The sequence below is a fragment of the Neovison vison genome, chromosome X, assembly GCF_020171115.1.
Source record: "Neovison vison isolate M4711 chromosome X, ASM_NN_V1, whole genome shotgun sequence".
NCBI lineage: Eukaryota > Metazoa > Chordata > Mammalia > Carnivora > Mustelidae > Neogale > Neogale vison.
In genome coordinates, this window is record NC_058105.1 from 47,078,557 (window position 1) to 47,106,381 (window position 27,825).

Here is a 27,825-nt window from a genome sequence, read left to right on the forward strand (position 1 = left end):
CACTTCCCACTTTTTTTTTATTAACACAAATTTGCCACCTGTCCATTCACTTTGTCATCTGCTACAAGTGAAAATAGTCCAGGAAAATTATATGCAACAAAACCTTTAAAACAGAAAATTCTGTGCATTTACTTTGATCTGAGTAATGTAGTACCTCAAGTCCAGGTCCAAGGGAATCCTGCTGAAAAACCACCACTTCAGTGTGGGTTTGGAATCATGTACCACTGGCCATAAAACAGTACTTCCTATTCAATTTAAACAAGACAGTGTTTTTTTTTTTTACCTTGAAATAAATGGTTGATGTAAAGAAGAGCTGGGCCAGATGGTCAAAAAGAAGTGGTTTCATCTCTAGGAATTAAAAAAAAAGATTATTCAAGATTCCTTTAATTAATATTACACTGAGTTAAAAGACCCCAAATTTTCATGGTACATACCAGAGAAGCTACTAAAAGGAATCCAGGTCACAAGTTGAAGGAACTGTGATCGACAACAGAAGCCATCCCAGAGAGGAAGGCTCTTGTACAGGAATGTTTCACAGGAATAAAACCCCTCCTATAACAAAAGTCAATAGTAAAAACTCATATGAAACTCCTCAAGGGGCACCTGGGTGGCTCAGTCGTTAAGTGTCTGCCTTCCACTTGGGTCATGATCCCAGGGTCCTGAGATTGAGCCCTGCATCGGGCTCCCTGCTCAGCGGGAAGGCTGTTCTCCCTCCCCCACTCCCCCTGCTTGTGTTCCCTCTCTGGCTCTCTCTCTCTGTCAAATAAATAAATAAAGGGACGCCTGGGTGGCTCAGTTGGTTGGACGACTGCCTTCGGCTCAGGACGTGATCCTGGAGTCCCGGGATGGAGTCCCACATCGGGCTCCCAGCTCCACGGGGAATCTGCTTCTCCCTCTGAACTTCTCCTCGCTCATGCTCTCTCTCACTGTCTCTCTCTCAAATAAATAAATAAAATCTTAAAAATAAATAAATAAATAAATAAATAAATAAAATCTTTAAAAAAAAAAAAGAAAAGAAACTCCTCGGTCCATAACTACTCTCTAAACAACCAGTTTAGGGGCGCCTGGGTGCCTCAGTGGCTTAAGCCTCTGCCTTTGACTCAGGTCATAGTCTCAGGGTCCTGGGATTGAGCCCTGCATCTGGCTCTCTGCTCAGCAGGGAGCCTGCTTCCCCCTCTCTCTGCCTACTTGTGATCTCTCTCTCCGTCAAATAAATATATAAAAGTCTTTTAAAAATTAAAACAAACTGTTTATTCTGTGCTATAGTTGTTTTACTCTTAGACTAAATTTTTTGTCATCAATATAATAAAAGCCTTGGGTTAGGTCCAGAGTTTCTCACAAAAAGGACCAGATGGTTAACATTTGAATACGTTACCATCTTCATCAACATACTTCTCAAATACCATAAAATAGCAATTAGAAAGAAGGTAAAAAGTCAAGCTATGGAACATTTTTAAAGATAAATAAAATGGTACTACTCTGGAGTATATGCAGTCATGTATACAATGTTTGGACGCCTGGGTTGCTCAGTCGGTTAAGCGTCCAGCTCTTGATTTTGGCTCAGGTCATGATCTCAGGGTTGTGGAATCAAGCCCCCATGTCAGGCTCTGTAATTTGTGCAGAGTCTGCTTGTCCATCTTGCTCTGCTCCTCCCCTCTGCTCACTCTCTCTCTCTCAAAGAAATAAATAAAATCCTTTTAAAAATGTATGCAATGTTATAATAGGGTTATAATTTCTTTAGAGGCCATAGACCAAATCCAAACTCTGGGCAGCTCCATCTGAAGGAACACTTGAGTGTGTAGACTGCTTATATTTTCACCAAAGATTTAGGGCTTTCCTTTTTTCTTCCTTGTATTGCCCTGAGCCAAGTGGTGATGCAACATGGGGGCTTAAGTGGGTAGGAGAAGAATCCATGAAACAAGATGGGATAGGGAGGGAGACAAACCATAAGTGACTCTTAATCTCACGAAACAAACTGTGGGTTGCTGGGGGGAGGGGGGTTGGGAGAAGGGGGGTAGGGTTATGGACATTGGGGAGGATATGTGTTTTTGGGTAAATTGGAAGGGGAGATGAACCATGAGAGACTATGGACTCTGAAAAACAATCTGAGGGGTTTGAAGTGGCGGGGGGGTGGGAGGTTGGGGTACCAGGTGGTGGGTATTATAGAGGGCACAGCTTGCATGGAGCACTGGGTGTGGTGAAAAAATAATGAATACTGTTTTTCTGAAAATAAATAAATTGGAAAAAAAATTAAAAAAAAATAATAATAAAGGTTTTTATTTTCTCCTCTTGCTAAAAAAAAAAAAAAAAAAAAAGAATGGCATGCACCAGGACTCCATCCTAGACTTTCTTTTCATGACATGAATTCTCTAGATAATCTCATCTACAACATAGCTAAAACCACCACCTGTATCATGAGGAGTCCTAAAGCTATATATCTAGCTCAAATCTCATTCCTCAGCTCTAGACTCATTATCTATCTATTGGATATGACCTTTCAGATATCCCACGGGCATCTTTTAAGTCAAATTTCTGAGCCACCTGGGTGGCTCATTCAGTTAAGCATCTGACTTCGGCTCACCTCAATGACCCCAAGGTCCTAGGATTGAGCCTGTATTGGGCTCCCTACTCAGCAGTGAGTCTGCTTGTCCCCTACCCCTCCCTCTGCTCATGTTCTCTCTCTCAAATAAATAAAATCTTCAAAAACAGAAGTCAAAATCCTTTCCTTCCAAGCCTGTTCCTTCTATATCCTCTTTCTTACCAAATGCCAAGCAGGAAACCTAAAAGTCAACCTAAAAGTATCCCTTTATCATCATTACCATAATATACAACCAACTTCCAATTCAATGGTTTCACATCAAATCCTTAAGATTTAGTCATTTATTGTGCACCTCTTTTGTACCAGGTACCAAGCTTAACACTTGTACAGGAAGAAAAGTTAGACAAGGTTCCCACCGGCTGGGAGCTCATAATATGTGGAAAGACAGATACTGAAAGTGCCAGGATACAGGTAAGCACAGTGAACTAAGGAAGCACATAATATAAACATCTAAACCAGACTAGGGCAATGAGTATAGGCTTCTTGATGGTGCTGATAAATGAGCTGCAGCTTAAAGTACAACTAGGGTTACTTACGTACACCAAATAATTAATTGGCTAAAACATTAAAAAATATTGTTGATTATGAGAACACAATTATTAACCCTATGAGGTCTATGTTACCAGCTAATTCAATTAGTTGAATGCATTCAATTACAACTTCAGTTTGTTCTCTTATAGACCTTATTTGCATAAATTAAATTATTTCCTCAAACCCAACAGTATAGAGATAAATGTCAATTCAACTCTATTTATAACGAGCTTTGAACTGAGCAAATACTGTTTACAAATTATGCCACACACCAACAAAGGGTATTCAGTGGATATCTAAATAAATTTTAGTAAGAGGTGGTGGAGTATATATGAAGAAAGTGGAATCTTACTTGTAAGAAGCACTGTGCCCTGATGATAGTGTCTAAGAAGTTGGTAAATTGTTTTCCATGTTCATAATTATTCATCTTGTACCAAATGCACTCTGGAACAGAAATATTAAACATAAGTATCTGGGTGAATAACAATAAAAACTATACAAATAATTACCACTATTCTAAAGTGATGTGACAAATACAAACAAGTAATTAGTCTTATACACCCTAACCAACTTGCACTACAGACTGTAACAGGTAGGTGGAAGTGATAGTGAGATGTTTCTCAAGAACTTAATGATATAGAAAAAGCTTACAGTGAAAAAATAAACGAGTAAAACTGATATATAATAAATGTGATTAGCGGGGCGCCTGGGTAGCTCAGTTGGTTGAGTGACGGCCTTCAGCTCAGGTCATGATCCTGGAGTCCCAGGATCGAGTCCCACATTGGGCTCCCAGCTCATGGGGAGTCTGTTTCTCCCTCTGACCTTCTCCTCACTCATGCTCTCTCACACTGTCTCTCTCTCTCAAATAAATAAATAAAACATTAAAAAAATAATGTGATTAGCTTAAGTCACATAGTAGTCCAAAAGACTATACAGGTATGAGTTTTAGTAAGTGGTAATCTAATTATATCATATCCAATCTAAAGAAAAACTGAGCAGGAAAAGGAGAATTAGCCTGGAATGAACTAAAACCAACTTTAAATGCTTCAAGACGGGGCACCTGAATGGCTCAGTGGGTTAAGCCTCTGCCTTCAGCTCAGGTCATGATCTCAGGGTCCTGAGATCAAACCCCACATTGGGCTCTCTGCTTGGTAGGGAGCCTGCTTCCCCCTCTCTCTCTGCCTGCTGCTGTGCCTACTTGTGGTCTCTCTCTCTGTCAAATGAATAAATAAAATCTTTTTTAAAAATTAAAAATAAATAAGTAAATAAATACTTCAAGAGTCAGGAGTTGCTTACCCAAGAAAGAAACAATCCAGTCAACAGAAATAAGATCTCTAGAGAAACTGTCCCCCTTAGAGGAATACAATGATCGGGCTTTATTTACTACGGCCTGGATGAAAAACTCCCTTATTGCTCTTTCCTTCAATTCTGTAATTAAGAAATCTTCTAATGACTAATTTGGCTCTCATCTATACTGATGGCAGAGAGGGGATACTATTGTTGGCAGACATGAACATTTTGGTCACCAAAAAGAATTACTTCTATTATAAAATAGTAAGTTGATATTCTGACTTATATATTAGTCTTCTCTGAGTGTGTTTAGCATTAGTCTGATGATTCTGGGGCCTGAACAGTAAGTTTCTAGACATATATAGATGGAGAGGCTTTGGACTGTGATGGTCATTAAAATGGAGAAACGCAGTGAGTTTAGGTGGCCATCCAGCAATGTTTCCTTAACAACATACCTCCTTTCTTATTGTCTCCTAAAATTACAAGGAAAGCATACCAGCTCTAAATATATGATTATCAGAGAAATAGTTACAGCATATAAAGCCTCCTCCTGTTTAGAATTTCTTACCCTTATAAAAGATATGAATTATTTTGTTCCTTCCTCATTCACCTAATGCTTTTAAGTAACAATTTTTACCTTCTTGTAATGTTTGACTCAACCAGTGATAAAGCCTCAGTAAGATAGACTCATCTTTGACACAGTTAAGATAGTGAAGTAACAGAGAGTTGTTCAACACTGCACCCATCTGAGAAGGCAGCTGCAAAGAGAGATCAGTCAACTGTAAGTATATGAAAAGTAAGTTATAGCAACAAGGAAATTATCAGAAAGCAAATATATAACAAAAATAAAGGGTATGAAAATCAAATGAAAAATGCAGATAAGCACATGGTCCAGTCACATACCTCTAAGCAGTGGATGTTCTGTAAGAGTTGAGGGAAGCTTTTAAGTTGTTCTAGTGGAAACGATTCATTGCTACTGAGATAATCAGAAAGAGTCATCTCTTTTTTCCCACATTCTTTAATGCAGCTACTAGAATTTAGCACTGGTATAACTGAGTAGGAATTCCATTTCTAAAGAAGAAAGACAATAAAACAATCTATCAATAGACTAAACAGACTACAAACTAAATGTAAAAGCAATTGTTGGGTTTGTTCAATTAATGAGGTCTGAATGTGGTTTGCATAGAATCCTGGGCAGTTGAAATGTATTTAAATATCTATAATCTCTTCATACATCTGAATGTTTATTGTTTGGATTTAAGAAAAAAAAACTGCACAAATCATCTGCACTATTAAATACTTACTCTTTTTAGAGGACGGACTTGACCTGGACCTAACATCAATTTTAGAGGTTCAGGAGGGGGTCCCTGATTCCTTTGCCTCACAGCAAATAGAGCTGCCTTCCACAAATTCTCTGAATTCTTAAAATAGATCTATAAAAAATTGGATTAAAGTACATGAGTAGGTACCCATAACCCAAAGCAATATAAAATCCCAAACTCTTCATTAACTGAAAGCATATTAATTATGAAACATTTTGCAGCCATGCAAATCCATTTAGGTTTTTTTCTGATCAAGAATCTATTAAATACATCAAATAGAATCAAAACAAAGTGCCAATCCCTAAAAAAAACTTTCCAGAGGGGGAAAAAAAAAATCATTAAAAAATTAAAAAAAAAAAACTTTCCAGAAACAGTGCTGCAATACTAGATCTTTTTTTTTTTTTAAAGGTTTTATTTATTTATTTGTCAGAGAGAAAGAAAGAACACAAGCAGGGGAATGGCAAGCAGAGGGAGAAGCAGGCTCCCTCCCTGCCAAGCAGGAAGCCTGACATGGGACTCGATCCCAGGACTCTGGGATTATGACCTGAGCCAAAGGCAGATGCTTAACCGAATGAGACACCCAGGCATCCCTGCAATACTAGATCTTAAAACAGTATGCTGTAAACATTTCAGTTCAAATCTGCAAATTGACTTAATCAAAAATAACACATTTTAATCTCAATATGACTTACCACTCCTTAATCCCTTACCTTCTTCCTTGCAGGCAAAGATACAGAAATCAACGTAGGAGCAAAGAACTTATACAACGACAACAAAGCCTGGAGGTGAGGCTGCATTCCCTGAAATGAAATAGGAAAATTGAAAATTTTCAATTTTCAACCCTATGGCATAAGGAAAAAAAGTAATGATAAAGTAAACATATTAAGTATATTCAGACCCTAATTTTACTATGTGATATGGTATAGGAAGATGATATAGAAAATCAAAGAATAGGGGTGCCTGGGTGACTCAGTCATTAAGTATCTGCCTTTGGCTCAGGTCATGATCTCAGGGTCCTGGAATCGAGACCTGCATCAGGCTCCCTACTCAGTGGGAAGCCTGCTTCTCCCTCTCCCACTCCCCCTGCTTGTGTTCCCTCTCTCACAGTGTCTCTCTCTGTTGAATAAATAAATAAAATCTTTTTTAAAAAAAGAAATCAAAGAGTAAATAACCAGACATTTAAATCAACGGTCATAAAACTACCCTCGCCAGCCTGTGGACTTCTCTTTTATGACCTTTTCTCCTACTTTACTTCTTATATTTTCTCTCTTCTCTGTCCATGCCTTAGGTCTACCACTTATACTGCTAGCATGGCTTACGTTCACTGGTAGCATACTCAGGACTCAAAGTTGATTCATTCTTGACTTAGACAGAAAAGTGGGAAGACAAAAAGGGAAGCCAAGAAAACAGGGCAAAAGAAATATTCAAATCTTATTATAATAGTTCCTGGAAAATTAACTAGGAAATCCAACAACTGCAGTGGTCAAGCACCTTGATAGAACTAAAACAAGTCTTAATATAAACATTAATATTATAATGACAGAAGTCATTACTGCTGGATACCTGTGTTAGATATATCTGGCTATCCAGAGAAAGCATACCACTAAAATGAATTCCAAGAAAATAACCAAACTGCTTTTATTATATTACAATTTTGTTGAATCAAATACTGTTCAAAACAAGGAAGGCAGAAATGGGGCTTAGAAATACAGTATTCTTATTTTTATAACAGCTTCTTTTTAAAGATTTTATTCATTTATTTGACAGAGATCACAAGTAGGCAGACAGGCAGGCAGCAAGAGAGAGGGAAGCAGTCTCCCTGCTGAGCAGACAGCCCGATGTGGGGCTCGATCCCAGGACCGTGGGATCATGACCTGAGCCGAAAGCAGAGGCTTTAACTCACGGAGCCACCCAGGCGCCCCTATAACAGCTTCTTGAAATTAAATTTATTATAACAAAACCAAAATAATCCAGTTTATCTATGCTGAAATACTTCTAATTTCTATACTCATTGTCAATTAGTATCAGTGTTTGTTTTGACTTGGAACGTTTTTTGATAGAGCAAATATTTAGTAGAGGAAAGACCTTTAGCATTTATTGTCTAGTTAAATGAACATATCTTAGTTGTTAAAAAGTTAACATTCTCTGCTTTTTTTTAAAAAGAATTCCAGTTAAACATGGCATATTGAACATATGGACATATGGATTTAACTTTGGGTCCTCCCAAAGCCCCACTGAAAACTAAGGGAATGAAAAAGGCATAAAGCACACATTCAAAGAGAACAAGAGAAGACACAACAGCAAATGAAAAGATCCCTAAAAGATTTTAGAGCCTAGAATGAAAAGAAAATGGACAAAGAGTAGTGAATTTAGCAAAACAGAGAAAACAAAACCTAAAGTAGCAACAGAAAAAGGCTCGAAAGCAGCAGATTCAGGTTTGAGAACTCTCAAAAAGGCTCAGGAATTTGAGGGACCAGATACCTCTGAAAAGTGGAGGTAGCAGAAGTACAAGAGAAGCAGAAAACAGGATTGGTTGAAAACCTAAGTAAGAAGTACAGCCCCAAATTCCTTCCTCACCCCCTTTCACTGCTTACATCCCATGGGGCTAGTAGCCAAGTTTATAACCTATGATGGTAAATTTTATATGTCAACCTGGCTGGGTCCCAGAGTGCCCAGATATTTAGTCAAACATTATTTGGGGTGCTCCTGTGGGAGTGTTTTACATGAGATTAACACTTAAATTGATGGACTTTGAGTAGACTGCCCTTCATAATGTGGGTGGCCCTCATTCAATCAGTTGAAAGCCCTTACAGAACAAAAAGACCAGCCTCCCCCAAGCAAGAAAGAATTCTCCAGTAGCCTACTTAAAAGAATCTGTAACACCAGCTCTTTCTGGTTCTACAGCAGACTGCCTTTGGACTCAAACTGAAACATCAGCTCTCCAGGGTCTCCAGCCTGTTGGCCCCCCCACAGACTATGGACTTGCTAGCTTCATGATCATACAAGTCAATTCCTTATAATAAATACCCTTCTATATATCTATACATGTATCCTATTGGTTCTGTTTCTCCAGAGAAGCCTAATACAACCCCTAGGCAGGAAATAAGAGAATTCTTCTCCAGGGAAAGTAACACAGCCATCTATGGGGCTCCCTAGTGAAACATCAAGATCCTACAATGAACAAGTCCTGCTCACATGCAAAACCTTCCAATCACCATTTTAGTTCTTTACTATTAAATATGGAAAAACAAGGTTTGCCAGGCATTTGAGAAGGCCTCTACTATGAAAGACCAAACTAACTAAAGAAAGGAATTCTGAGGAAGCAGAGATAAAGATGGAAATAGGGGGGGGAAATCATAGCCCAAGTCACATAGGCTCATGCTAGGCAGAGAGGAGAATCCTAGAAACCATTCTTACCAGCCCTCAGGGGAGAGCTAACTCCCCACCTCTGTTCCAAAGATTGGTCTCAACGAGCCTGCTGTATGTATGATAACAACATGCCTGCTCCACTTCCCACCATTCATGTTTGCCTCCAGAAAGACATTTTCTGTATTTTGTTTCATTCATGGATCAGGAATTATAGGGTATGAATGGGTATAGAGGGGATACATGCCATTGCAGGTGTCAGAAATTCACATATTCAATTTATTTGTTCTAACATGCAGATTATGCCACTAGACATGTTGGGTTACATGTAAGCACACTATTCTTTCTTGGTTTGATATTGTTGGACTTAACCAAATTCACCAAAATTCAGCTAATTAAAACAATTATAAATGCATCTTTATAGGGGTGCCTGGGTGGCTCAGTTGGTTAAGCGTCTGCCTTTGGCTCAGGTCATGATCACAGGGGCCTGGGATGCAGCCCCACGTCGGGATCCCTGCTCAGCAGGTAGGCTGCTTTTCTGCTGTCTCTGACCCTCCCCCTTGTCCATGTTCTTGATCTCTCTTTCTCAAATGAATTAAAATTCTTTTAAAAATGCATCTCTATAAATGGCCATTGATAATGGCCATTATATAGATATATAGATATATATACTATATACTATATATATACTATATAAGATTATATAGATATAATATACTATATAAAATGTTATTAATGAAGTCATACATTCAATGTCTGGGTTTAAAATTTTTATACAATCATGTACTAAATCATTTTCTAAACTTGAACATATGCTGTTGTTTCAGTTAATACAAATCAGTAAGATCTTATTTATGCTAAGAATTTTCAGTAGTCCTCTGAAATACTTTGCTGTTCACATGGAAAAATGTACAACTTCTTCACCATTCATATTACTGTGACATACAATTCAATTTGGACAGAAACATTATCACTGACATCTTCAGAGAGCTTAGAGAAGATATTGTACTGATAGAACCAAAACAGGGAGCTATGAAACAAGAATGATCGTTGAATTGTCCTCACAGCAAGGCCTGTTACATGCACTGGAGAAGCATGAATGTGCACATGTGTTTGTGCTTTTCATTAAATTTGAATGCCTTCAGGTAGATCATGCAGGCTCTAACAGTTAGGATAGACACTACAACTTCCTACTGTTTCATACTCAAAGCTTCATAGACTTCTGTTACCTGACAAGTGTAGTGGAAATAACAATGTAAGAAAGCTGTAAGGACAAGAGATAACAGTCAGGGAATATACTGAAGTTTATGTGTCTAGAAAGGAATGCTTTCCTAGATCATATCCACAAAAACTTAAGCAAACAAACAAACCAGCCATGTTACTTAAATAGAGGAAGTTTTTTTTTTTTTTTTAAAGATTTTATTTATTTATTTGAGAGAGAGAGTGTGAGAGAGAGCATGAGCGAGGAGAAGGTCAGAGAGCGAAGCAGACTCCCCATGGAGCTGGGAGCCTGATGTGGGACTCGATCCCGGGACTCCAGGATCACGCCCTGAGCCGAAGGCAGTCGTCCAACCAACTGCGCCACCCAGGCGTCCCATAGAGGAAGTTTTTAATTACTCCCTGACACTTGTTTTCTAGCCGTGGCAACCCAGTTCCCTAAACAGTTTTGCTGTTTGCCATCTATGTGTCTTTATTTATGCTGTTACCTCTGCCCTTCTCTTACTTCTTGGCCTAGTTAAATCATATTAATTCCTTAAAATTTCTCTCAAGCATCACCACTCCTTCTTGAATCCAATCTTACTGATTTTTTATTCCATTGACCAAGCTCCCCAGATAGTAAGTTCCTTGAAGATCATGACTCATTCAATTTTATATTCCCCAAAGCCCAGTAACACAGAGTACACTGGCCAATTTTAGGGCTTTTTAATACTCACCATTTTGGCCTGAAGATCAAGCAATTTTCTCACCCGAAATGGTTTGACTAGAAAAGGTAAAGAAAAGTACAATACATGGGGTTCAGAATAAAAACAAACTATGTGGTTCATATAGCACCTTCTTACAACACATCAAAAATATAAACACCCTCTTCAGTTAAACCAGTAAGCAGATGCTCTAAAAGTACTCAAATACAATTCCCACAAAATCTTGACATAGAACTAATGCTACTAGTTAACTTTGTAAAGGCCAATACAACGCTAATTCTACAGAGTAAATGTAATATAACTGGAATGAAAATACTCACCATTCTCTTTTTTGGTAAGTAAGTATAACAAATGGCAGACATAAGGGCACTGTTAAAATATGAAAAATTTAAAAAGAGAAATGACAATATATCTTGAACAGAGTGGCAACACATTTTCCTCAAATGTCAATCTTCTACTGATTAAGTAAAAAGGCTTCAGGATTTTGTTGAACAATAGTTCTAAAAGCTTCTGTTTTTCATACTACAACATAGTGGTAAAAGCCAATATTGTTCATTGGTATCTCATTATACCATTTTAAGGTACTTTTGGAATATAGAAACACTGCAGACAACTTGAAAAACAGAAAAAGATCCTCCAATCTAACAAAAATTCATGTATTCGCCCCTCCAGTAGTCCATATTTATTATGACATAAACTTAAAACTTTTATCTTGATTCCCCAATTAAAAGCATTTTCCTGGGACGCCTGGGTGGCTCAGTTGGTCAAGTGTCTGCCTTTGGCTCAGGTCATTATCCCAGGGTCCTGGGATAGAGCCCTGCATCAGGCTCCCTGCTCAGCAGGGAATCTGCTTCTTCCTCTCCTTCTGCTCCTCCTTCCTGCTTGTTCTCTCTCTCTCTCTCTCTCTCTCTCTCTGTCAGATAAATAAAATCTTTTAAAAAAAAGCATTTTCCTGGGCGCCTGGGTGGCTCAGTGGGTTGAGCCTCTGCCTTCGGCTCAGGTCATGATCTCAGGGTCCTGGGACTGAGCCCCACATGGGGCTCTCTGCTGGGCTGGGAACCTGCTTCCCCCTCTCCCTCTGCCTGCCCCTCTGCTTACTTGTGATCTCTCCCTCTCTCTCTCTCTGTCAAATAAAAAATTTTTTTAATCTAAAAAAAGAGCATTTTCCCAAGTTGTTTAGTCTTCAAATGATAATTTTCAGTGATGTTAGTATTCCAGGGAGTGGATACACTATAATTTAATTAACCATTTAGCTCTGTTTGGCAAATAACACACATGCAACAAATTTGTTACTTAGGTTACTAAATGATTGGTTCCTTTGTATGGTTTCATTTTGAGGGTCCACTTGTTGAGGTTTTATTCTAGACCATGGGTCAGCAAACTACAGTTCATGTTTTAGTGAATCAAGTTTTACTGGAACATAGCCACACGCATTCATTTATGAATTATCTATAGCTGCTTTCTGACTACAACAGCAGAGCTTAGTAGTTGTGACAGAGTAACAGTTGTGACAGAGGTGTGACAGACTCTATGGTCCACAAAGCCTAAAATATTTACTATCTGGCCCTTTACAGGAAAAGTTTACCACTACCTGTTCTAGAAAAAAACATAAGAGAAAATCTTTATGACCAGAGGGTAGCAGTTTTTCTCTTTCAGAAAAGAAAATGATAGCCACAAAATAAAACATAAAAGAAAAACCCTCCATAAATTAGAGATCATTAAATTAAGAACACCTGTTTATCAGACAAGGAAATAATCTACCACAGTGATGAGTAAACAACCTGTGGGTCAAATCCAGCCCAGCACTGGTTATTATAAATAAAGTTTTATTGAACACTGTCTCAGTTGTTTATGTATTTTCTATAGCTGCTTTCACACTACACCAGTGGAGTAAGTAGTTGTGAGAGATAGTATGGCCCTTATATCTGAATATTTACTTCCTGGCACTTTAAGAAAAAATTTGCCAACACTTGCCTTAGATGTTAGGAAATCAAAAAAGTAAATTATGTATTGGAACTAGAGAAGACAATGAAAGCAAAGACTTTCTTTATACAAACTTGTATCACGAATCTAAACTTTAAAGTCCAAAGTACAGCATTCTATATTGCCTATCCTCTACTTAGAAATGTTTTCAGATTCTGGACATACTTGTAAGAAGCATGAATTTAGATACAGGATTTTTTTTAAAAGAGAAGAGCATATACTATGATCAAGTTTGATATATTCTACACAAAATACAGTTAACTATCAGTAAAAAAACTCACAACCTTACATCCCTGGAATATAAACCATTAGCAACACAATCTGTCATGCTGGATATAAAACGAGTGTCACACAATCATTTGCTCTAGGCTCCAGCATTATAGTAAGTCTGATGTTCTCTTTTAATCACATCATACACATCTAATACTTTACAATTGCCTTTCTGACAAATAGTAACCATTGCTTCTGAGTCACTAAAGAGTCAGGCTCCCACAAAATTACATGAAAATGACTTTATGAAGGAACACATCTGGCATGTCTGGCATGTTATTAGAAGTAACACTTCTAAAAGTTAGGTTTCCTACTTCTTGATCAGGGTGATATTTATACAAATGCATTCAGTTTAGGATAATTAATTGAGCTGATCACTTATGATACAAGCTATTTTCTTTACATATATCATACTTCAATAAATATTTCCGGGTCCTGGGATTGAGCCACTTATCGGGTTCTAGGCTCATTGGGGAGTCTGCTTCTCCTTCTTCCTCTTCCTCTTCCTCTGCCTCTCTCTCTCAAATGAATAAATAAAATCTTAAAAATAAATAAATAAATAGTCTTAAAAGGAAAACATGAGGTTAAGAGAGATGTCAAAGTTAAGGAGGAGTCAATCACATACTACTCATCATTCATCCATTCCTGTGTATCACAGGGTAAGCAGGAGAGATGAGCATCCTTACATTCTCTCGCTACTTCAAGGTACTACTCTTTCATTCTTGTATACAAAGAGACTTCCTTAGTCCACCCAACCTTACTTCCTCCAACCAACCTACACCCTATCTATTCACTACTAACCTCTCAGTAAATTCCAAAAATTTACACAGAGCTTAGGCATCTGATCCAGTCTTCCACTCTAATCCCAATAACATGCCAGAATATTTTAATATCTATATCAACAAATCACCTTGGCCTTAGAACTTACTGACCTTCTCACCTGATTACCATTTATAAAAATAATGTATATTAAAAATAAATAAATAAATAAATAAATAAATAAATAAAAATGGGCGCCTGGGTGGCTCAGTGGTTTAAGCCTCTGCCTTCAGCTCAGGTCATGGTCTCAGGGTCCTGGGATCGAGCCCCATATCGGGCTCTATGCTCGGCAGGGAGCCAGCTTCCCCCTCCCTCTCTGCCTGCCTCTCTGCCTACTTGTGATCTCTCTCTGTCTATCAAATAAATAAATAAAAAAAATAATGTATATTAGACAACCTGAATGACCCTACCTTTCTTGCCAACTCAGCAATTTTTTTTAAACCATGTAACCAGTTGTTTAAGTACATTTCTGAGCTGGCATGAAAGCAAAGAAACTGCAGTTCCCAAAAACAAAGTTTAAAAGTAAACACTGAATACTGAACAAGCTCTCTCCCTAAAATTTTTACCAAACCTTATATATATTGAATTTATAGCTTTAATAGCTACAAAAGGAGGTAGGAGCTGGGTAGCTGATGGTAAAGCTTAGGGCCCACCCTGGGAACAGGCACACGTGGGCGGTTCAGTTGGTTAAGTGACTGCCTTCACCTCGGGACATGATCCCAGGGTCCTGGGATCAAGCCCTGCATCGGGCTCTCTGTTCGGCAGGGACCCTGCTTCCCTCCACCCCTGCCTGCCTCTCTGCCTACTTTTGATCTCTGTCAAATAAATAAATAAAATCTTAAATATATATATATATGTATATATATATTATAAAAATAGTTCAGGTGGTAAATTTTAAGTTATGAAACAATATAACAGGTTAAAAAATGAAGGACTGTTATATGCTACATGGACGAACCTTGAAAACATTATGTTACAAAGCCAGTCATAAAAGACTACATATGATTTCATTTAAATGAAATGTCCAGAATACACAAATCTCTGAGACAGAAAATAGATTAAAAATAGGCAAATATTTAAAGACAGAAAAAAGATTAGGTGTTATTTAGGAACTGCTGAATAGGAAGATAGGGGAATGATAAAGGGTTTGGGGTTTTTGAAGTGATGAAAATGTCCTAAAATTGACTATTCTCATGGATACACGTATCTGTGAACATACTGAAATCCAGCTGAATTGTATACCTTAAGAGAGTAGATTGTATTATACATGAATTACATTTCAATAAAGCTGTTCTTAAAAAGTATCCAGAGAGAAAAGAAAAAATGACAGATTACAATTAGACTGAATCAACAACTGTGGAAAGGAACCAGTGGAATAATATTGTCAATGTCCAAAAAGAATTTAACTGTTACCCTAGAGTTCTACACACAGCAAAACCAACTTTCAAAACAAGGGCATTGTAAAGACATTTTCAGACAAAGACAATTTACTAGCAAAAAATTCTCACTGAAAGAATATTCTAAAGTATATATTTCTATACAGAAAAATGATCTCAGATTGAAGGTCTAAGATACAAAAATAAATAGTAAGCAAAGATATTGATAAATATGAAGGCAAATCAAAACAAACACAAACTGTGAAGATAATAATGATGCCTACTTCACCTGTATGTGGAGAAGGATGGAGAAGAACCAGCTAGAACTAAAACAAGATAATAGCATGCAATCTGGGAGGGCTGTGATCAAAGCCAAAGCATTCTAAGGTCTTTGCCTCATTTAAGATGAAGGTAAAGATACTGGCTACCCTTACACCCTAGAAAAACCGTATTAGGGCACCTGGGTGGCTCAGTCGGTTAAGCTTTTGCCTGTGGCTTGGATCATGATCTCGGGGTCCTGGGATCAAGTCCCACATCAGGCTCTCTGCTCAGGAGGGAGCCTGCTTTCCCCTCCCTCTCTCTCTCTGCCTGCCTCTCTGCCTACTTGTGATCTCTCTCTCTCTCTCTCTCTCTCTGTGTCAAATAAATAAATAAAATCTTTTTTAAAAAAAGAAAAACCATATTAGAAATTAAAACTGAGGGGGTAGGAGCCAAGATGGCAGAGAAGCAGCAGGCTGAGACTACATCAGGTCCCAGGAGATCAGCTAGATAGTTTATCAAACCATTGCAAACACCTACAAATCCAACAGGAGATCGAAGAGAAGAGGAGCAACAATTCTAGAAACAGTAAATCAACCACTTTCTGAAAGGTAGGACTGGCGGAGAAGTGAATCCAAAGCGAGGGGAAGATAGACCACAGGGTGGGGCACTGGCTCCCGGCAAGTGGAGGAACAACAGAGCACAAAATCAAGACTTTCAAAAGTCTGCTCCACTGAAAGACATCGCTCCAGAGGCTAAACTGGGGTGAAGCCCATGCAGGGTCAGCGTGGCCCCAGGTCCCATGGAGTCACAGAAGGATCGGGGGTTCTGAGTGTCGCAGAGCACCCAGGTATTACAACGGGGAAGCTGGCTACAGAGACAGAGCCAAGGAGTGAGCTCTCAATTTGGGATTACCTTGAACCCTAATCCATGGCACAGGCCACTGCTCTGTGAGTAGGGACCCCACAAGATCCAGGGAGACACCCCCTGGAAGAGCTCAGGGACCTGCGTGATCGGAGACTGCAGGCAGAACTGTGTGCCAGAGACAGAGACGCTTGGTCACAGCCTGGGTGAGCTTGGAGTGCAGCCAGAAAACAGGGAAATGGGAGCGATTGAGCGCTTTTCTCTGAGGGTGCACTGAGGAGTGGGACCCCAAGCTCTTGGTTCCTCCAGGCCAGACACTGGGAGGCCACCATTTTCATTCCCCACCTCCAGAAGTCTACGGAAAGCATCCAGGGAACACAAGCTCGGGAAAGCAAACACTCGGATTACTTAGCCTGGCCCCTGGTAAGGGCGGTGCAATTCTGCCCCAGGCAAAGACACTTGAGAATCATTACAAAGGGCCCTTCCCCCAGAAGATCAACAAGAAATCCAGCCAAGACAAAGTTCACTTACCAAGGGGAACAGCAGAATTCAGAAGAGGAGAACGCAAAGCATGGAATTCATGGCTTTCTCCCCATGATTCTTTAGTCTTGCAGTTAATTTATTTTTTTAATTTTTTTTTCTTCTGCTAAATTTTTTTTTACTTTTACCCTTTCCTCTTTTAACGTTCTTTAACCAGTTTACCTTAACAATACCTTTCATTAAAAAACAATAATCTTTTTTGAAACTTCATTATTATAGTCATATTTTATCCTTCATTGTACCTAACTTTATTTTTTGTATACACCTAAGGTTTTTCCGTCTAAAAAATTTGGGGTACAACTTCTTCTAATAGAATATACCCTAAATCTAGTTCCGGGCTTGTTCTAGTCTCCAGCCCGAGCAAATTTTCTCCACTTTCTTTTTCTTTATACTCCCAACCAACTCACTTTATCAACTCCTTTTTTAGAAATTTAAAAAAAATTTTTTTCATCTTTATAGGCATATTCCATCACTTCATTGTGTTTACGCTTATATATGTTTTTCATTCTTTAAAATTTTGGGAGGTAGTTTCTTCTAAGAGACCAAAATACTCCCAAAATTAAGTGGGTAACCCTGTTCTAGTCACCAGTCTAATATATATATATATATATATATATATATATTTCTTTTTTATATTTTTTCTTTATTTGTTTTCCTTCTTTAATCTTTTTTTCCTGAACTTCTTCTTATCCCCCTTTCCCCCCCATGATTTAGGGTCTCTTCTGATATGGTTAAAGCACATTTTCCTGGGTTTTTGCCACCCTTTTAGTATTTTATTTGCTCCTTCATGTATTCTTATATGGACAAAATGACAAGGTAGACAACCTCACCACAAAAATAAGAATAAGAGGCAGTACCAAAGGCTAGGGACCTAATCAATACGGACATGGGTAATATGTCAGATCTAGAGTTCAGAATGACAATTCTCAAGGTTCTAGCCGGGCTCAAAAAAGGCATGGAATATATTAGAGAAACCCCCTCCACAGAGATAAAGGCCCTTTCTGGAGAAATAAAAGAACTAAAATCTAAACAAGTTGAAATTTAAAAAGCTATTAAAGAGGTGCAATCAAAAATGGAGGCTCTTACTGCTAGGATGAATGAGGCAGAAGAAAGAATTAGTGATAAAAAAGACCAAATAACAGAGAATAAAGAAGCTAAGCAAAAGAGAGACAAACAACTACTGGACCACGAGGGGAGAATTCGAGAGATAAGTGACACCATAAGATGAAACAACGTTACAATAATTGGGATTCCAGAAGAAGAAAGAGAGAGGGGAGCAGAAGGTACATTGGAGAGAATTATTGTAGAGAATTTCCCTAATATGGCAAAGGGAGAAAGCATCAAAATCCAGGAGGTGCAGAGAACCCCCCTCAAAATCAATAAGAATAGGTCCACACCTCATCACCTAACAGTAAAATTTACAAGTCTTAGTGGCAAGGAGAAAATCCTGAAAGCAACCCGGGAAAAGAAGTCTGTAACTTACAATGGTAAAAATATTAGGTTGGCAGTGGACTTATCCACAGAGACCTGGCAGGCCAGAAAGAACTGGCATGATATAGTCAGAGCACTAAATGAGAAAAACATGAAGTCAAGAATACTATATCCAGCTAGACTATCATTGAAAGTAGAAGTAGAGACAAAAAGCTTCCAGGACAAACAAAAACTGAAAGAATATGCAAACACCAAACCAGCTCTACAGGAAATATTGAAAGGGGTCCTCTAAGCAAAGAGAGACCCTAAAAGTAGTAGATCAGAAAGAAACAGAGACAATATACAGTAACAGTCACCTTACAGGCAATACAATGGCACTAAATTCTTATCTCTCAATAGTTACTCTGAATGTAAATGGGTTAAATGCCCCAATCAAAAGACACAGGGTATCAGAATGGATAAAAAAACAAAACCCTACAAGAAACTCATTTTAGACCGGAAGACACCTCCAGATTTAAAGTGAGGGGGTAGAAAACAATTCACCATGCTAATGGACATCAGAAGAAAGCTGGAGTGGCAATCCTTAAATCAATTAGATTTTGAGCCAAAGACTTATAGAGATGAAGAAGGACATCACATCATACTCAAAGGGTCTATCCAACAAGAAGATCTAACAATTTTAAATATCTATGCCCCCAACGTGGGAGCAGCCAACTATATAAACCAATTAATAACAAAATCAAAGAAACAGATCGACAATAACACAATAATAGTAGGGCACTTTAACACTCCCCTCACTGACATGGACAGATCATTCAAGCAAAAGATCAACAAGGAAATAAAGGCCTTAAATGACACACTGGACCAGATGGACATCACAGATATATCCAGAACTTCCATCCCAAAACAGAATACACATTCTTCTCTAGTGCATATGAAACATTCTCTAGAATAGATCACATCCTGGGTCATAAATCAGGTCTCAACAGGTATCAAAAGATTGGGATACTTTCCTGCATATTTTCAGACCACAATGCTCTGAAGCTAGAATTCAATCACAAGAGGAAATTTGGAATGAACCCAAATACATGGAGACTAAAGATCATCCTTCTGGGGTGCCTGGGTGGCTCAGAGGGTTAGGCCTCTGCCTTCAGCTCAGATCATGATCTCAGGGTCCTGAGATCAAGCCCTGCATCGGGCTCTCTGCTTAGCAGGAAGCCTGTTTCCCCCTTTCTCTCTGCCTGCTGCTCTGCCTACTTGTGATCTCTCTGTCAAATAAATGAAAAAAATCTTAAAAAAAAGACCATCCTTCTAAAGAATGAATGGGTCAACCAGGAAATTAAAGAAGAATTGAAAAAATTCATGGAAATAAATGATAATGAAAACACAACAGTTCAAAATCTGTGGGACACAGCAAAGGCAGTCCTGAGAGGAAAATATATAGCAATACAAGCCTTTCTCAAGAAACAAGAAAGGTCTCAAATACACAACCTAACCCTACACCTAAAGTAGCTGAAGAAAGAACAACAAAGAAAGTCTAAACCCAGCAGGAGAAGAGAAATAATAAAGATCAGAGCAGAAATCAATGAAATAGAAACCAAAAAAACAATAGAACAAATCAACAAAACTAGGAGGTGGTTCTTTGAAAGAATTAATAAGATTGATAACCCCCTGGCCAGACTTATCAAAAAGAAAAGAGAAAGGACCCAAATAAATAAAATCATGAATGAAAGGGGAGAGATCACAACCAACACCAAAGAAATACAAACAATTATAAGAACATACTAGGACCAAATCTACGTCAACAAATTCGACAAACTGGAAGAAATGGATGCATTTCTAGAGACATATAAACTACCAAAACTGAACCAGGAAGAAATGAAAAACCTGAACAGACCCATAACCAGTAAGGAGATTGAAACAGTCATCAAAAATCTCCAAACAAAAGCCCAGGGCCAGATGGCTTCCCAGGGGAATTCTACCAAATATTTAAAGGAGAATTAATTCCTATTCTCCTAAAACTGTTCCAAAAAATAAAAATGGAAGGAAAACTTCCAAACTCATTTTATGAGGCCAGCATTACCTTGATCCCAAATCCAGACAAGAATCCCATCAAAAAAGAGAACTATAGACCAATATCCTTGATGAACACAGATGCGAAAATTCTCACCAAAATACTAGCCAATAGGATCCAACAGTACATTAAAAGGATTATTCACCACGACCAAGTGGGATTTATTCCAGGGCACAAGGTTGGTTCAACATCCACAAATAAATCACTGTGATATAATACATTAATAAAAGAAAGAACAAGAACCATATGATACTCTCAATAGATGCTGAACAAAGGTTTGACAAAGTACAGCATCCCTTCCTGATCAAAACTCTTCAAAGTGTAGGAATAGAGGGCACATACCTCAATATTATCAAAGCCATCTATGAAAAACCCACCGCAAATACCATTCTCAATGGAGGAAAACAAAGCTTTTCCACTAAGGTCGGGAACACGGCAGGGATATCCATTATCACCACTGCTATTCAACATAGTACTAGAAGTCCTAGCCTCAGCAATCAGACAAAAAGAAATTAAGGCATCCAAATCGGCAAAGAAGAAGTCAAACTATCACTCTTTGTAGATGATATGATACTATATGTGGAAAACCCAAAAGACTCCACTCCAAAACTGCTAGAACATGTACAGGAATTCAGTAAAGTGTCAGGATATAAAATCAATGCATGGAAATCAGTTGCATTTCTATACACCAACAACAAGACAGAAGAAAGAGAAATTAAGGAGTCAATCCCATTTACAATTGCACCCCAAACCATAAGATACCTAGGAATAAACCTAACCAAAGAGGCTAAGAATCTATACTCAGAAAAATATAAAGTACTCATGAAAGAAATTGAGGAAGACACAAAGAAATGGAAAAATGATCCATACTCCTGGATTGGAAGAACAAATATTGTGAAAATGTCTATGCTACCTAAAGCAATCTAAACATTTAATGCAATTCCTATCAAAATACCATCCTTTTTTTTTTTCAAAGAAATGGAACAAATAATCTTAAAATTTATATGGAACCAGAAAAGACCTCGAATAGCCAAAGAAATATTGAAAAAGAAAGCCAAAGTTGGTGGCAATACAATTCCAGACTTCAAACTCTATTACAAAGCTGTCATCATCAAGACAGTATGGTACTGGCACAAAAACAGACACATAGATCAATGGAACAGAATAGAGAGCCCAGAAATAGACCCTCAACTCTATGGTCAACTAATCTTCAACAAAGCAGGAAAGAATGTCCAATGGAAAAAAGACAGCCTCTTCAACAAATGATGCTGGGAAAATTGGACAGCCACACACACAGAAAAATGAAATTGGACCATTTCCTTACACCATACACGAAAACAGACTCAAAATGGATGAAGGACCTCAATGTGAGAAAGGAATCCATCAAAATCCTTGAGGAGAACACAGGCAGCAACCTCCTCGACCTCAGCCCCAACAACTTCTTCCTAGGAACATCGCCAAAGGCAAGGGAAGCATGGGCAAAAATGAACTATTGGGACTTCATCAAGATCAAAAGCTTCTGCACAGCAAAGGAAACAGTCAAGAAAAAAAAAAAAGACAACTGACAGAATGGGAGAAGTTATTTGCAAACGACATATCAGATAAAGGGCTAGTATCCAAAATCTATAAAGAGCTTAGCAAACTCAACACCCAAAGAACAAATAATCTAATCAAGAAATGGGCAGAGGACATGAACAGACACTTCTGCAAAGCAGACATCCTGATGGCCAACAGACACATGAAAAAATGCTCCACATCGCTCAGCATCAGGGAAGGACAAATCAAAACCACAATGAGATACCACCTCACACCAGTCAGAATGGCTAAAATTAACAAGTCAGGAAATGACAGATGCTGGTGAGGATGTGGAGAAAGGGGAACCCTCCTACACTATTGGTGGGAATGCAAGCTGGTGCAACCACTCTGGAAAACAGCATGGAGGTTCCTCAAAAAGTTGAAAATAGAGCTACCCTATGACCCAGCAATTGCACTACTGGGTATTTACCCTAAAGATACAAACATAGTGATCTGAAGGGGCACATGCACTTGAATGTTTATAGCAGCAATGTCCAAAATAGCCAAACTATGGAAAGAACCTAGATGTCCATCAACAGATGAATGGATAAAGAAGATATGGAATATATATACAATGGAATACTATGCAGCCATGAAAAGAAATGAAATCTTGCCATTTGCGACGTCATGGATGGAACTAGAGGGTATTAGGTTAGCGAAATAAGTCAATTGGAGAAAGACAATTATCATATGATCTCCCTGATATGAGGAAGTGTAGATGCAACATGGCAGGTTTGGCGGGTAGGAAAAGAATAAATGAAACAAGATGGGATCAGGAGGGAGACAAACCATAAGAGACTCTTAATCTCACAAAACAAACTGAAGGTTGCTGGGGGGAAAGGGGTTGGGAGAGGGTGGTGCGGTTATGGACACTGGGGAGGGTATGAGCTATGGTGAGTGCTGTGAAGTGTGTAAACCTGGCGATTCACAGACCTGTACCCTTGGGGCTAATAATACACTATATGTTTATAAAAAAATTTTAAAATTTTTTAAAAAAGAAATTAAAACTGAGAAAAATTTATGTTTAATAATTCATTAAAAAATAATATACCCATGACATGCTAGCATAAATGACATATTCTATGAAAAATAACTATATCTGCTAAAATAAAAATAGTAAGAAGAGTGGCATTTTTGTATATTTTTACATTTAATATTTAGCATGTTAAAATATGCATAGTAACACCTAAAAGAACATATACAGAATGTATAACTTACTTCCAAACTAGAATAGGGGGCATCAATCCAAAAATAAGAGAGAAAGAAGGGAAAAGGCAGGAAAAAAGCAGATCATTTAGAAAGCTCAAAATAAGAGATTTGAAAAAAAAATTTTTTTAAAGATATTTGAATTTGTTTTTATTATTTCAATAATCACTACATAGGTAAATAAACTAATTCGCCAGGTTAAGCAAAAATCCTCAAACAGGATTTAAAAATAAAATCTAGTTATATGCTATTTAAAGAGGCATCTATGGGATGCCTGGGTGGCTCAGTGGATTAGGAAGGCTCTGCCTTCCGCTCAGGTCATGATGTTAGGGCCCTGGGATCGAGCCCCACATTGGGCTCTATGCTCAGCAGGGAGTCTGCTTCCCCTTTATTCTCTGCCTGCCTCTCTGCCTACCTGTGGTCTCTCTCTCTGTTAAATAAATTAATAAAATATCTTAAAAAGACATGAGGACATGAGGACAAAAGAAGATTAAATAAAGCCCTAAACAATGGAAATATACCAAGTAGCTACCAGCCAAAATAAAGCCAGAATAGTAATGTCAATCCTGCACAAAACAGACTAAAACAGAAAGCATTTCTAACAACAGAGTTGCTCCATGATCACAGGTTTGATTCATCAGAAGTGTAAGAAAACTCTAATTCTGTACACACCTAATAACAGATTCAAAATATATAGCAAAAATTGACAAAACTTTGAAGAAAAATTGACAAATACTTCACAGTGAGATTTTCAACATTTTCATTCAGTAATTGGTAGATGGGTAGCAACAACAACAAATCTATAAGAAAACAGAAATTTTCAGTTCCAGTAATCTTCATTTCCTCACTCTACTTCAATTCTCACCCCATGGTCACTCTGAATCTTGTCATTACATTGAACCATCCCCTCCTGAAATCTTAAATTTCAAAGCTGTAATTTCATATTAGTCCAGCTTTTAATCCCACTACATACTGTGACAATCACCAAGGCATCCCAAACCTCAGCTGTATGTGTATGTTCCCAGTCTGCAATCTTCTGTCTTCACCTTCTTCCCTTTTCAGTCTCAGCTCCCTGGTCCTTCAACCCAATCACTCTCATGCATCCTTGTTCAACCCTAGAGGGACTGCCTGTCCTTGCATGTTAGTAACATCACATATCCATGTTCTCTAATCGCATCTGGGCCTTCAAAACTTGTCTTTAATCATCTCCTATTCCCATCTCCATCAGGAGCTATTTCAAAATTTATACTGTCTCCTCAAAATATATTTTATCATCCTGGGGCGCCTGGGTGGCTCAGTGGGTTAAAGCCTCTGCCTTCGGCTCAGGTCATGATTCCAGGGTCCTGGGATCAAGCCCCACATCGGGCTCTCTGCTCAGCAGGGAGCCTGCTTCCTCCTCTCTCTCTCTCTCTCTCTCTCTCTCTCTCTCTACCTGCCTGCCTGCCTACTTGTTTTCTGTATCTGTGAAATAAATAAATAAAATCTTTAAAATATTAAAAAAATATATATATATATACATATATATATTTTATCATCCCCTCCTCGTTGTTAGCAGAAGACTTTGCCTCCTACTTGAGTGAAAAATTGAAAAAAAAAATCACCAAGACCACTAGGCAGGAACTCCCTCAATTGTATCCCTCATTGACCCACACATTTATTACCATCAACGCCCACACTTTTTGCTTGTCAGAAGAGGTATCTCTCTTCCTATAGAGAGCAAATTCCTATAGTTTTTAAGAAAATTTTTTTAAAGATTTTATTTATTTATTTGACAGAGAGAGAAATCACAATTAGGCAGAAAGGCAGGCAGAGAGAGGGGGGAAGCAGGTTCCCTGCCGAGCAGAGAGCTGGATGCGGAGCTCGATCCCAGGACCCTGAGACCATGACCTGAGCCAAAGGCAGAGGCTTAACCCACTGCACCACCCAGGCACTCCTAAATTCCTATAGTTTTAACTCTGATTGCTAGTCTTATTTTGTTACTTCTCTATACTCTCACAGAACCCTGGGTATTCTATCATAGGATTTATCACAGTGTACTCATCTTCTCCCCTGCTACATTTAAAAGATCCTCTAGGTTAGGGATGTCTGGGTGGCTCAGTCAGTTAGGCATCTGCCTTCGGCTCGGGTCATGATCACAGGGTCTTGGAACTGAGTCCCACATTGGGCTCCTTGTTCGGCAGGGAGCCTGCTTCTCCCTCTGCCTGCTCCTCCCCCTGCTTGTGCGCTCTCTCTCTCTCTGACAAATAAATAAAATCTTTGGGGTGCCTGGGTGGCTCAGTGGGTTAAGCCGCTGCCTTCGGCTCAGGTCATGATCTCAGGGTCCTGGGATCGAGCCCCACATCGGGCTCTCTGCTCAGTGGGGAGCCTGCTTCCCCCACTCTCTCTGCCTGCCTCTGCCTACTTGTGATCTCTCTCTCTCTCTATCAAATAAATAAATAAAATCTTAAAAAAAACAAATAAATAAAATCTTTAAAAAAATAAAATAAAATAGGGATAGAAGTGTATACTTCACAAGGTTGCCAAGAGGTTTAAATGGGTTAAAACCACATTTTATCAAGTGTGTATTTTGTACTTATAGCACATGTCAGTTTGGCCCAGCCATATTTCCATCGTTCACTACTCACATGAAATTAATGGCTACAATTCTGGACAGCATAAGTACAGAAACTAGTAGGTGCTCAATAAATATTTTTTTAAAAGTAAGCTCTACACCCAACATGGGGCTTAAACCCACGACCCCAAGATCAAGAGTTGCTACTGAGTTCTACTGACTGAGGCAGCCAGGAGAATTCTCCCCAATAAATAATTTTTAAAGAATACTGGTGTCAGAACACAAAGAACTTTCAGAATGCCAGGACCAGAAAAAAAAAACTTTACAAAGTCTAACACTTTTTTTTTTTTTACATTTTAACATCTCTGAAAATAATAGTCTTATAATTGATGTCATCTGAGAGTTTCAATGACAGTATTGTTTTGTAGTGGTTCAAAAGATAAAGATGCATCTTATAACTGATGGCACCTGAGAGTTGATAAAATAACTCTGTATATAAAGCACCTAGTACCTGGCATATAGGCCTCACATAAATTATTTATTATGGCTTACTCATATTTCCATTCCCAATACTAAATCCACTGTCAGGCATAGTACACAGTTAATAAATATTCACTAAGTGAACTTCTACAGGATACCCTTTGACCTTTGTACATCTAAATCCAAATATATTATATGCCTTCCAAAACTACCTTCTTCTCACAAACTTCCTTTTATGGTCAAAGATACCATCATTCTGGGCCATACTGACTTAAAAACCTCAGATCTTTATCTCTTGACCCTTCCCTTAATCCAGTTTAGGGATCAGATCCTGTCAATTCTTCCTTTATAACTTCTCCCCCAATTTACCCTGAGAAACTTAAAAATGTTTATTAATCCATTAAAAAATAATAAACCCATTACATGTTAACATGACATATTTGATGAAAAACTATATTTTCCCAAAAAAATGACTAGAATAACATAGTTTTACATTTCTAAATTCTATTTAATGTTTCTGACTTAATAGAATACAGCTGGATTCTCTGCTTTAGCACTAAACCTGCTATGTTGTTTTAATTGAAGTACATGAAGACAATCCAGCCTCACAAAGATATGTGTAGTTGGAAAAGAAAGCAATATTTTAGTAGCTTTTTCAGAAAACTGTATATTAGTCTTGATAAATGGTAGTCTTTTAAGGGTTAGCCACAATGTAGAATCTGAAACCTTACCAATGGACTCTCTTTGTACTATTCCATTACAGTTCATTGCTATAGAAAATTAAAGTCTACTGAAAAAAATGTTAAATAAATACACACATATCCACATAAAATTCATTGATATATCTTTCATTGTGAATTGATCTTTTACCCATTCATAATTTTACAACATCATACTTGGTCATCTGGAAAATATCGGTTCATTGAGTTACACCAACCTTCCAAATATTGACACATTTCATTATACAATATCTAAAAATCACATTCATTAATACTGTTACCAATTTCATTTGAAAAGTTTAAGTATTGGGAAGTTGTCAAGTTCACAGTGGTAGATACAAATTTTCCAACCTCATAATTTTCACTTGAAAGCTCAAATCTTATCACTGGCAACAAATACTGTGAGCTGTTTTCTTTGAAATGACAGGCTGGCTTTTCATTCTTGAAAAAAACATCTGCCAAATACCCATGTCTAGATAATCATAGTTTATATGTCAGTCACTCTTGCAAGTAAAAAATGGTTTTCCATGAAGAAAGCAGCTAGTTTAGCTCACAACTCAGTAACACAAGTGCTTTTCCTAAGGACAACTGCAGTTTAGTATACAGAAGGGATTTATTTGTACTCCCCACTTTATTACACAGAATATTA

At 38.1% G+C, this 27,825-nt stretch overlaps 1 protein-coding gene across 2 annotated transcripts in view; it reads right to left on the reverse strand.

The window, feature by feature from the left end:
• Positions 1-27,825, reverse strand: part of CENPI (centromere protein I) — a 78,777-nt gene that overhangs the window by 41,108 nt on the left and 9,844 nt on the right. For both annotated transcript variants that reach the window (XM_044234975.1, XM_044234974.1), the window contains 9 exons: positions 11,351-11,399; positions 11,043-11,089; positions 6,453-6,542; positions 5,725-5,853; positions 5,324-5,491; positions 5,058-5,178; positions 3,483-3,574; positions 435-552; positions 284-348 (listed from right to left, as the gene is read on the reverse strand). In XM_044234975.1, coding sequence (XP_044090910.1) covers positions 284-348; positions 435-552; positions 3,483-3,574; positions 5,058-5,178; positions 5,324-5,491; positions 5,725-5,853; positions 6,453-6,542; positions 11,043-11,089; positions 11,351-11,399 — 879 coding nt within the window. The remainder of the gene's footprint in view (positions 1-283; positions 349-434; positions 553-3,482; positions 3,575-5,057; positions 5,179-5,323; positions 5,492-5,724; positions 5,854-6,452; positions 6,543-11,042; positions 11,090-11,350; positions 11,400-27,825) is intronic.